This window comes from Seriola lalandi, unplaced genomic scaffold (assembly GCF_002814215.2).
Source record: "Seriola lalandi dorsalis isolate HSWRI2012SDOR001 ecotype SW California unplaced genomic scaffold, Sedor1 jcf7180002054944, whole genome shotgun sequence".
Taxonomy (NCBI): domain Eukaryota; kingdom Metazoa; phylum Chordata; class Actinopteri; order Carangiformes; family Carangidae; genus Seriola; species Seriola lalandi.
The window spans coordinates 50,190-62,552 of NW_019525495.1; the positions used below are offsets into that span (position 1 = coordinate 50,190).

General features: G+C 40.0%; 1 protein-coding gene across 1 annotated transcript in view; it reads right to left on the minus strand.

The window, feature by feature from the left end:
* Positions 1–15: 15 nt before the first annotated feature.
* LOC111644864 (vasoactive intestinal polypeptide receptor 2) overlaps positions 16–12,363 on the minus strand; it is a 49,931-nt gene continuing 37,583 nt past the window's right edge. Inside the window, exons 8-14 of the mRNA XM_023393822.2 lie at positions 10,190–10,340; positions 9,828–9,888; positions 7,903–7,972; positions 6,130–6,221; positions 4,721–4,850; positions 4,543–4,584; positions 16–2,623 (exon numbers count right to left, since the gene is read on the minus strand). Coding sequence (XP_023249590.1) covers positions 2,450–2,623; positions 4,543–4,584; positions 4,721–4,850; positions 6,130–6,221; positions 7,903–7,972; positions 9,828–9,888; positions 10,190–10,340 — 720 coding nt within the window. The 3' untranslated portion in view covers positions 16–2,449. The remainder of the gene's footprint in view (positions 2,624–4,542; positions 4,585–4,720; positions 4,851–6,129; positions 6,222–7,902; positions 7,973–9,827; positions 9,889–10,189; positions 10,341–12,363) is intronic.

Here is a 12,363-nt window from a genome sequence, read left to right on the forward strand (position 1 = left end):
CCTAAGACCTGAACATCTGTCAAATTTCACTGACATTTGCTAAACAGTTTTAGAGAAATCCAGTGAGCCAAACTTATCCATTTACTTTATCTCTTTTCAAAGTGGTTGGCATCTTAAAATTAACTTTAATTTAACTTATTATTAAAATTAAATGACATTCCGAAAGGCAAATCTGCTCAACACACCTTTTACATACTGTGAATGCTACAGATGAAACCTTTTTGAATAACACCATCACTGCTGAAGTGTGACATTCCATAATCTGGTTTGTGATCCATAATGTTTCATCTGCTTCAACATCTTTTGGCAATGCTTGTTTTCAGGTCAAGTCTTTAACAGTTGGCTTTTTAAACAGTGCACAAGTGGATTTGCATTTCTTCAGATTAGAAAAAAAATCCTTCAGGGTTAAATGTGTGTTGATTCCCCCGTGGGATGAGGAGGATTTTCAACAGAAAACAGTGATGTGGGTGGAAGCGATCAAAATCTCTACAGGAGCGGGCGGGAGTGGATGGAAATCCTGCAGTAGTAGGAGGGTGTGGGTTCGAATAAACCGTTCTGTGCAAACCTCCACCTTAAGACTTGACGAATTTGGTCCCTCACTTTGTTTACAGTCTCAAAAAACATGGAACGGTGTATATTTGTACACACTGCTACATAATTTCCTTTCCGAGGCCGAGACTCCGAGGGCGTGTTACCTGTTTAGTTTGGATATTGCATCTCTGTCAACAAATCAAGTGACAAATGGTTAAATGCCACCAGTCTCGACAGAAGTTCTCGGTGGACACACTGTTCAAAGTTTCCCTTTTGGTTAAATGACATCTTCAGTCTGAGCACCTGCGTCGTTTCATTGTGACAGATCACTGAGCACAGTGTCAAAGCCATCATAGCACAGATAAAGGGTTTGGAGCATGCACAGCACTTCTCAATGACAACAGTTCATTTAATGTACATTAAGAATGATGCAGTTCGTCAGCACAGTTTGGGTTCTGAATTGGTACAAAACGACCCTGTTTTTAATGTTTGTTTGTTTGTTTTTTTTGTTTTTTTTTACTGTAATCTTAAACATCCAGGGCTCATGCGCTGACCTGGGTCAAAATAAAATTGCAAATCATCCTTAGCAGTGATTTTTAGCAAACTTCAAGTATCAGATGGGTGGGTGTGGCCACTATGGACCACAAAATAATATGTCACTAGGTTAACAACCTTTTCCTGCACACGTGTAGGAAAGAAAATTGCTGCCTTTTGAGATGGAATGAAAATCATCAACTCAGTTCTACCAAACACAAGTAGCTGCAGTACACAGACGTCTTGGGAAGCTGCTGCTTCTGCTTCTTGGGTGAGTGAAACCTTGTTTGTGAAGAAACAGTCTTTAAGAGTCTAAAAGTTATCCACGAATCCTCCAAATGAAACGATAAAATACTTTGCTAGTCCATGTCTGATCTGGCCTAGCTCCACTATTTCCAGACACTATTTACGAGTGCTTTGCGAAACTGTCACCATTTCAAATATACAACTGTTTTCTGAGTTTACATCGCATTGAGTAAGGTTAGCTTAGGTTGAATCATAAAAACTACTTGGTGGAAATAGGAAACAAATTCAGACATTTTGTTGTCCCATTAACCACCCTGACACCCTATGTGTGCATTTTCTGAAACAACTTTTATTTTTCTTGGGGGGGGGGGGGGCGGTCTCTTTTGCTCAATGTACGTTAGCTAGTTTCCTGACAGAAGAGTATTGTTAGATTTCCCTCTTCCCATGAAATAATTATAAAATTTTTCACTTCCATTAATACACATCGTATGTTTCTATGGCCTTATATTTCACTTACAAGTCACTTACAAGAAATATGTTTATTCTAAATACCCTGTTCACAAAACAGGCGTATACATCTGAACATTTGTATAGTAGATACAGCGAGGAGATTAAGGGACAAAAAGTCCAATCTAAAGCTGACAGCTCTGCCAACCCTCAAGAAAAAAATGGCACAGATTATCTTACTCATACTTTTTCTTTTTTTCTTATTATAAATATTTATATGTAAACATTTACAACTCAAAGTATTTACATTTCATTCCTACTCATGTACACCAGTCAGATTCAACATGAAGTTGCTGATGCTGCAGAGTTTGCCCTACCAGTACCTTTCTTTCTCGGCTCACGCAGCTAACATGACACAAAATCACTGAATTCAAAAGGCTCTTTAGTTGGTAGCAAACACTCGCGCACCCTTACAGCACAGGTCAGCACCACTTTAGGTCCAAATAAGGGACATGTTGATGGCTCACAGATTTGTAAAGCTAAAACCAAAATCTGCTCTCAAATGTTTCCACCCATGTGATACTTCACCTCAGCTTCCAATGTTAAAACCATCTTGTTAAACTATTCAACCGCTCTGGTCAACTTAGAGACTGCATCTGTTGTTATTTCCAGGATCCTACCCCCCCGGTCCTCACAGCACTGTGGTCTCTGACTGCAGGATGGACTGGGTCCGGGAGTTGCGGTGAAACTGCACCATGTGGTCTGAGCCGTTCCTGGAGGCGAAGGTGCTGTTGAAGTGGTGATCTCTGCCCAGACGGCAGTTCAGATACATGCTCCGCCACTTTCTCTTGAGCTCGCCCTGAACCTGCAACAAGTAAATGAAGACAGTCAAGTTGATTGGGAAACAGTTTGAAATATCTGAATTGATAGCGTTGGGCATTGAGTTTTAAAACCCCATGAAACAGTGAGTAAAGTATATTTTCAAATTCTTTAGCAGTGGCTGATGCATTTTATGTTTCTGCTTTGTTTGGGGTAAACAGGAAGTGATGAGTTAGTAGCAGTGGCGTGCCGTCAGTTAGGGCTAAAATTAGAACGATACCGAAGTGGAAGCGATATCTCTCCTTACATCTGATTTCAGAACAGCGTTCTGTCCCATGAAGGATCTGAAGCCTGTTTGCATTCATCATGTAATTTACCGCCCTCTTGTGGCAGCAGAGTATTGTCTCAGAAAGCTAGTTTGATTTCCAGCTGATGTAACTGCTATTACTATGATTTTTGTGGGCGCGACCGTGTCCCAGTGATATAAAGACTGGAGGTGGTCAAGCGAAGAGGAAATCGACATTTTCCACATTTTAACCACAGCTCCTTTCAGGAATAGCTCAGTATGTAGGTTGTGTGCGTAGTGAGCGAGAGAGAGCGAGGGAAGAGAGCGGTGATGCTGGCGACTGGAGCAGAGTTGGCTGGTTAGCTGGCAGTTAGTAGTGCAGCTGTGAACGTAGCAGTGTGATGTATGTGCACTCTAGGCTGTTTGTCAGTAGGTAAATGCTACGACTCCTCAGGACCCTAGTTCTCACGTCTCCCCTGTGTTTCCCAACTCCAGTCCAGACTATGAGCCATTGTCAGTTAATGGTAAATATTTTGAAGATTACATTAGGGAAGTGTTTTTTCGATATTTTTCCTCCATACTGCATATTTGCGCGGTGTGAGCGTGGCGGCAGACGTCGCTAAACTGCTGCGGAGAAGCACCCGTGTGTGTTCTCTGCTGCGGTGCAGAAAACATCAATAAAATGTCAGTCTCTATTTTTTCATTCATTATTTTTTCATATCTGTATCATATTTAGATTCAGCCTAGACAGAGAAACTACAGTGGAAGCTGTCAGTATTTCGCTGGTGTGATGTGAATATGTCATCAACAGGTCTTTTCTCTAGTCTTTTTCTGCGGGGACACACACACACATCACATGTGTAAAATAGTCGAGAGGCCAAATCTCTAGATCACGCGACACGAGAGACACGCGTGGATAACATGGGCGGCGAAACGAAAATCAACACGTTCCCGGCCTAAAAGTCGCCGCTCACCACTGCTTGGTAGTAAACCCAGACAATTTTACCCATCAATCCTAAACAGGCGAAGACAGGAGCGCCACCTACAGGAGCTCAAACACCATGAACACAAACCATTTTCACTGTACGTGCTGCCCTCTTGTTTTGACTTGTTTTATCCGGCGAATCAGGTTTATCTGGCTAAATGAGGATAATGAGTTTTATTTGAAATGATAAGAGGATAAAGCCCCCCAGTCTTTTCTGTTCTAAAACAAATATCAGTGAGCATTTTCTATTTTCAAGTCTTACCATGGTCTGTTGCCATCTGCTGTGTTGGCACTGCTGTTATGGATATTTGGATAATATAAATCAATTTCTTTTATTTTAATGAAAAAATCATAATGATGAAATTAAGACACACACACACACCCAAATCACAAATTTTTAGCTCCAACCAAACAAATTGCCAATATAATTCACTGCTTATCAAATGTTTCCACTCAAGACAACACTGAAATGAAGCTCTGCATTTTTAAATGAGCATGCTATCAGCTGAGTGCAGACAAATTCATGGGGATATTTTAAAAGCTGTATTATTTTCTTGCCTCTGTAAAATACTAAACAGGAAATGATGTTTGTTATTTATGGATATGCGACATTTATTGATGTGCTCGGCTGTTTAAGTTAAAATGACTAAACACCATATACAGTATTATGTCATGTCACACAATTAACTCTTACCTCACTGTTAAGGAAACAGTAGAGGATGGCCACCACCAGACCCTGAAAAAAACAACAATACATTAATGTACAGTGCAGCAGTAACTCAACATTTGAGTCAGAAACATGTATGTTTCATTAACAACAATGATAATAACATATAGAAATAGAAGTGGTTGAATAACTAATACCACAGCACCTGAAAAGATCCGAGGGCCAGGTCAAAAAATATTTTATAATCTTCTGCGATGGATTCACTGAGAGAGACGAAGACCACGTAGTGTATCCCAAACAGAGGGATCAACAGGAGAGTGGATTTGGCCAACCTCCTGCGAGGAAACACAAATGAACAGTTGTGTTTATTTGTATTTATTGAGTTTATATTGTTCATTTACTGTAAAGGGTCAGACCCATCTAACCTCAGTGGTATCTGGATTTTATTTAGGTTTTATTTACTGAGGTTTTTATTTCTCTGACCCCTGAGACAAAAGAGGAGACAAAAAGAGAGCCTCCTCTCTTCTGATTGGCTTACTGACCTGTTGTTACTAGGTCTCCAGAGAGAAGCCTGAGAGAGGAGATGTAAAACTACATGAGATGGTTTTTGGTTCTTAAAACCACAAATATATCTTCTTATGGATCAACACTTGAAATAAAACACAGGACAAGAGGAAAAAATGGGACCTTTAACTCATTACTCAGGTTGCATTTCTGTTTCTGAATGAAAACAAAGATGGAGTCACAATTTGGGAAACAGGACTAAATATTTTTCCTCTCAAAGGAGGCTGAAACTATCTGCATGGCCCTGGGAACGTTGATTCTGGAAAACTGAATACATTTGTGTTGTGCTGTGTTACTGCTAACAACTCCTACATAAGACGGTAAAATCCTCCCTCCCAGTATCACTCTCCAGCTGTCGACTCAGCTCAGACTTACACTGAACTACACCACAGTGACACTGAGTCTTCACTTAGACCAACAGGAGATTCAGCAGTGGAGCGAATCAGGTTTATCCGGGCTTTTCGTCACCTCTCACCCCTGAATCTCGGATCCCCGCGGCCACAAAACATGAGAGCACCTGACAACTCAGCACAGCTCAGATTTAACTGGAGGGTAAAATTGCCTGGAGATTAAACACACTGCCTCTGACCGGGCAAAGACTCAAATAGAGACTGAATTGTGCAAGAATGTGCTGCACCATAGTGGCATAAAAGTTTCACCCCCCCACCCCACCTCCACTTCATAAAGGCTGCATCATGAAACACTGTCTTGTTGAATGAGTGTTTGCGTCACTCCTATCTCTCCAGACAGCAAACACAGAAGGGATAAAAAAAAAAAATGTTCTGGGTGTCTCAGATTATCAGTTTTTTTATATCTTGAGGCATTTAGCTGACTCTTATCTACAGCAGCTTACACTGACCGAGCAGATGTAGTGTTTGCACATGAATGTTGACACTTTCTGTGAACTTTTTTGAACTTTCCTAAGCATGCACCAGGTTTGTCGCACAAATCCAAGAGAGCAGAGATGGGACTTAAATCTCTGTGTAGTTTTTGCTGTTCACATCGTTTATACAGCATCAAATCCGCAAATCCTCGCCTCGTGTGAGGTACCTGTATTGTGATTGGTCGTTGCCGCCCACATCCGGACACCTCAGCTTCTGAACCAAGATCCGAATGATGCTGATGAACAGGATGAAGTTCACCTTGGAGAAAAGGAAGGAAATAACTGAGTTATCGCAACAACCGAGCCTCAAGATCACCCTTGTGGGGTTTTCTACTTTGCTGCATTGGACATTTTCCCACCCACCGAAAACACTGAATGGAAAGAAGAACCAGAAAAACAAACAAATTAAATGAGTCCAGTGAAAACTTTGTTTCTCTGGTGCATCATGTCTCCTTTAAAGCATCACTAGTGCCCATACAGAAATGTAATGTAGGACATATATGTCCCTATATCAAGAGCGATGTTGCCATATACAGTATATTGAATTTCAATATATGAAAAGTTATCAACATATAAAATAAAAATATATATTAAAGAATGTTATATACAAACTAAATAAATAAATCATAAATATACTGTATGTACATATATTACATTTGCGTATGATAGTAATTACCTTGTAGGATTTTGCTAACGATTCAGTCGTTTTACCTGGATCTGTTAACTCTCGCCCTCAGTCTTTATTGTATCATTACGCAGCACTGATGTCATGTTTGTAGCCATCAAACACGGATTATAAAAGCCTTTTGCAGGTGTCGCAATTTCATGAGTCAGCTTTTGAGATGAGCAACATTTGAGACAGAGATTTCAACCACAAGCAAATCAAAGGTTCAGTGATGAAGCCATTACAATGAGCTTTCAACTGCAGAGAAACTGAGCTGTTTTTCATTTCACAGCAACCCACCTGGAACCAGAGTAAAGATACTAAATGACGAACTGCAAGTTTGTTTTTTTTTTTGGTCTTTGAGCTCTCCTCGTGTGATTCGTAATAAATTAAATTTACACATCTGGCGGCAGCATAAATAATCATAGTTATCACGAAAAGACCTTCATCTGCAACTTCCCCCTGCTGAGACCTTTAAAGGTTGAAATAGCTTACGTAACCCAGCGGGAGCACGGGAATACACTCAGCAGGAAATCCTGTGAAGTTAATACCTTGAGACGTGGGGTGCCAGCACATTATGTTGCCGTTACTGATGCTAAAAAGAATGCTCACTGATGCCTGTAGATCTGTTAAACAATTTATTGGGGTTTTTGAAAGGTTTTAAAGTCGACAGGGTCATGAACCACAGCCCTTTAACGAGCTGCAAACTTTTCAACAGGTAAAAAGGACCATACAATCAAACATGTGTATCTTCTTTGAACATATTAATCCTTCACATGTGGATAGAATTATTGGAAATAGAATTAATTGACTTTGAAACTCACATGAATGTCCCTTAAGTGCAACTCAGTTCTGTCGAATTTGATGTGTGAGTGATTGCACTTCATTGGTGGTAACAAAACATGTCTGATGTGTTGATTGTGCTGCTGAGATTAAAAACCTTTATGGGTTTACAAAGGCCATATATTCACCATAGAAAGTAAAAATAAGAAGAGATGAAGAGATATCAAAGGATGACAGCCACAATTATATCAAATCAATGAAGAAACACAAAGCAATTAAATAAGTTCTTGGGAAATCAAAGGTTTTTGATGTCAATATTGTCTGCCCACTGGATTTTCTTTTGGCTGGATGCTAAGAAATTACTGTCCAATTTTCCCGACAACATCTGTATCCTTTGTATCATCATCCATTGTATCCATTTGGATGCACTTGAACCAACAGGCATATGAAACACTTGCAGGAAAAAAAGGTGAGTTAATGAACCTCAACCTACCATAATGGAGAATCCAATAGGTCCATTGATCACCCAGTTGGGTATGTGGTTGTCATTTCTCTCCCAGCATCTGAGGGCACCATACATAAACATAATGTAACTATTATAGTATACATAATATATTTGTAAACACACAGCAGAAGCAGAAAAGCAGGGGTGGTTACAAGCAGGAGTTCCAGGCTGCTACCTACTCTAAAAGCTTTCAGCAGACCTGAAAATCATTCGCTTCTGAAGTCAAACCTTTTGTCCCTCAGGTAGTGATGGATGGATGATGCCACATGAAACTCTGGGGCTTTCTTAATAAGATTTGATGCCTTAAACAAAGAAAGTAAAGTGACACCTGGTGGTTTACAAAACTCATAGCAGACTTTCAACACTGGAGCAAATAACCTATCTCTACCTTCAAGTCAAGTCTTAGTCAAGTCACATATCCATCCTGTTTTGGACACTTATCCAGGTCTAGCTAAGCAAAGTAGTCCAGGGGTCCATGTCATCAGCCATGTCCTCCAGCTCTTCCAGGAGGATCATAAGATCTTAAATTGTGTACCCTCTTGCATGAGTTTTCTCCTAGTTGGACATACCTGGAAAAATGGAGGGCGTCCAGGAGGAATCTCTACTGTTGGCTGAAACAGGTTAATCCTACTGTAATTACCCAAAGCCAATACCATAGGCAAGGACAGGGAAGTAGATCACCTGGTAAATCGAGACCTTCACCGTCAGACTCAGCTTCCTCTTTACCACATCAGTCTGGTACAGCATCTACATCATGACTGATGCGTCACAACTCTGATTCAAATATAAGATGACCCCTGGTTTTTTAAACCTTTTTTTCCGGAAAAAAATATCTACTTATATTTGCGCCAATACAATAATACAACTAATAAACTTTTGATTAATTTTAATGTTAACTTCTCCTCAAGACAAACCCACTGATGAAGTCAGTGGCGAACTGGGTGGTCTATCTCCCTGGACCTCTAAAGCTGCGTTCAGACCGACTTCAAGAGGGCTGTGTAAAAAAAACATCCCTCTCATTTGTTTGAATAGAATCTGCCTGTTGGGGATGGATGTAGCAAAATGATGCAGGGTCATCAAGCATAAAAAGTTGAACCAGGATCTGGAGCTTTCAACTGCATCTCGCTGCTTTATATCAGCAGATGCCACTGGGTCACTGTTTAAAACTTCCAGAAAAAGCAATGTAGTGGACTTTATTCTAAGATCGTTTTCGCCAAACCACTATTCACAAGGTCAAGAATGAACTTTCATTAACATTCTCCACACAGTTTCTTCACCCTGTGGAACTGCGTCATTGCTTTCCTTGATTATCAGACTGCTGCTCTGCTGCAGAGTTGTTTCACAGAGTCATTTTAAAAATACGCCCACTCAGTGCGACTCACTCAATAATAAGCTGCAGTGTCAGCTGTAATAATGTACAAAAGAGGCCGAGCAGCTCAGCGGCAATGGGCTCATATGACGACGACTCAATGCAAATCCCACCGGCTGAATTATACAATAAAGCGCTCTTTGACATGTGGGATATTTGTCTTATTATTTCTGGAAACCAAGCCACACTCTCATGTGGCCACTCGCTGACAGAATCTAATCGATAAATGTAATATGTGGACTTAATGGAATAACAGATGCAGTCCCTGTTGAATACCAACGTATGCCACTCTCTAATATGACTGAAACTCCCCTAATGATGGAGAATGATTCCACAGAATGGATGGCGTACTCTCATATATCCACTTGAAGCAAAAAAGAAAAAAAAAATTAATTCAACTTAAATTAAAATGTCAGACAACACGTGGTATGCAGATTCCTGTGATACAACTTAATCCGACTTGAAGGACATTACGATGTGCACAAATACCAAATCTGAATCACATTTTCATGTTGATGAGTGATTAGCTGTTGGCGGCACTCACCCGGTGTCTTCCAGATAGATCCTTGTCATCACCCACGCAAAGACGAACACAGTGGGGATTCCTGTGAACAGCCACCAGGAAAACATTGATATAATGTAGGTAAACATAATCCATCTATTGTTTAGATCTGAGACAGTACCAGTCTTAATGTTTATTTTTAGTATTTAATTTACTACGATTATTTTACATTTTGTATAGTATAACTTAATATGTGTTTTATAGATTATATAATACTATATAAGAATTTATAAGTATAAAAATATACTGTATATATATATATATATATAAAATTCTAAAAAGCTCCATAGAGCACATGTAGCTATTCGATTCAGTGTTACCATGGAAAAGTTGTGACTACCCACCCCAGCCGATGAACATGTAGACGATGAAGTGTCTGTTCTCAGAGAAGATGACGACGAGCAGGGTGTGGAGGTACAGACCCTCCACCAGCAGCCAGAAGAAGTTGGCCATGATGAAGTACTGGAAAAATACTAGGCTGGCTTTACATCCCACCTGAAAAATACACACCAAGGGCAAAAATGCATATTAGAGGAGCACCTAAAGGTCAAAGATATGACTAGCTTATAGACTTTGTATCTAAATCCTGAATGCTCAAATGTTAAATGTCAAAAAACCATTAGAAATTCTGTAACAGCTTTATCACTGAAACAAAATTAACCGTTAAGTCATTTTCTCAACATCTTATTGTTTGTCTTTGCAGAGCTGTATTTAACCACAGTGTTGAACAGGACTTTATGCTAATTATTTTGATACACTAGATGTGGGTTTACATTCTCATTTTTCCACCAGGGAAATTGGTGGGATCACAACAATACAAGCAGATACGAGTTTAAAGGTCAGAGCACCCTGACAGTGTTCCTGCAATTATTACAGACGTTTCCACTCCAAGATGAGAGGAACGTTAAATAAGAAAGGATCAAATGTCAGAGCTTTAGTGCGTCTAAAGTTTTAATCCGTATCAATGGATGTCAAGTACTGAGAGTTGTCAGTGGATGATTGTTGAGATTCTTAGTCTTGTGTGTTTCTTTTTAGGGTTTGTTTTTATGTCTTTATTGGACAGCAGAGAGAAGACAGGAAACAAAGGAGGGAGATCGGATTGTGGAAGTTCTGGCTCATGGTGGATGGTGGGTGTCTTAAGCACCCACCACCCAGTCACCCCCCCCCCTCTGAACTGATATGTCCTGATTTAAATTATTGGTTCAATTTCATACTGCTCAAAAAATGAAATATGAATTAAATATCTGATCTGTAATGATCTTTCCAAACTAAAACTGCTGGATTTGTAAAATGCAACATACCACCATGACAGATCTGATGTCAGCTGTTAACTTGTCTATTCAAATTAACAGAGCTGTGTCAAATTCTAAACAAGATTATGTGATTTGTAGTTGGCTTAATTAAAGTCGGCATGAATTCAAAGCAGTAATTAAGATTTTAACATCAACTCAGATTCACCTATTTTTTTTTTATTAAAATGTCCACACAAACCTGTAAAAGCACATTAAAGACCACCTCTGCCCCAATAAAGGAGCTATTTGCAAGTTTTGCTAATTGCTACATAGCTAACGCTAGCATTGACAGCTGTTTACTTCAGCCATTGCTGTGTTTATAATACAAGAGTTATAATATGTCCTCTGAGCAGCACTGTTTCTTCACGGCAGTCTGGACGCTAGTCAAGTCAAGTCAAGTCAAGTCAAGTCAAGTCAATTTTTATTTGTTTAGCGCCAATTCACAACACACGTTATCTCAAGGCACTTTCCAAATAGAGCAGGTCTAGACCTTCTCTTTATAATAATATTTACAGAGACCCAACAATTCCCAACAAGAACAAGCACTGGGCGACAGATGCAAGGAAAGACTTCCTTTTAAGAGGCAGAAACCTCGAGAATGCAGAACCGGACACAGGGTGGACGGCCCCACTGCCTAGGCCGATTGGGTTGGGGAGAGAGAGAGAGAGAGAGAGAGAGAGAGAGAGAGAGAGAGAGAGCAAAGAGGAAAAGAACAAGAACGTACAGTGATAGCAATATTAACAATAGTGACAGTAGCGGCAGTAACAGCGATAGTAATGTAGTGGCAACTGCAGTGCTCATACTGATAAAAGAAAGATAGATAGATAGATGGATACTGTATTTATCCCCTAGCTGAAATTCATGTGTCCATTAGCTCATTGTTGATAATAATTATAAATAAGTAATAATAATAATAAATAAGTTAGTGATAAATAAACAATAATAATAATTAGATTAGTCCACTTCCTTTGGCTGAGGTGTTGTATAGCCTGATGGCAGTGGGAACAAAGGATCTCCTGAACCTCTCTGTTCTGCAGCGCAGTGAGATGAGACGTTTGCTGCAGCTGTAGCTGCTTCTCTGTCCTGCCAGAATGTTGTGGAGAGGATGGTTGGTATTGTCCAAGACGGCCTCCATCTTACATTGTATGTGTCTCTCCACAACAGTCCTGAGTGAGTCCAGACTCCTGCCAAGCACAGACCCAGCCTTTTTTACCAGCTTATCCAGT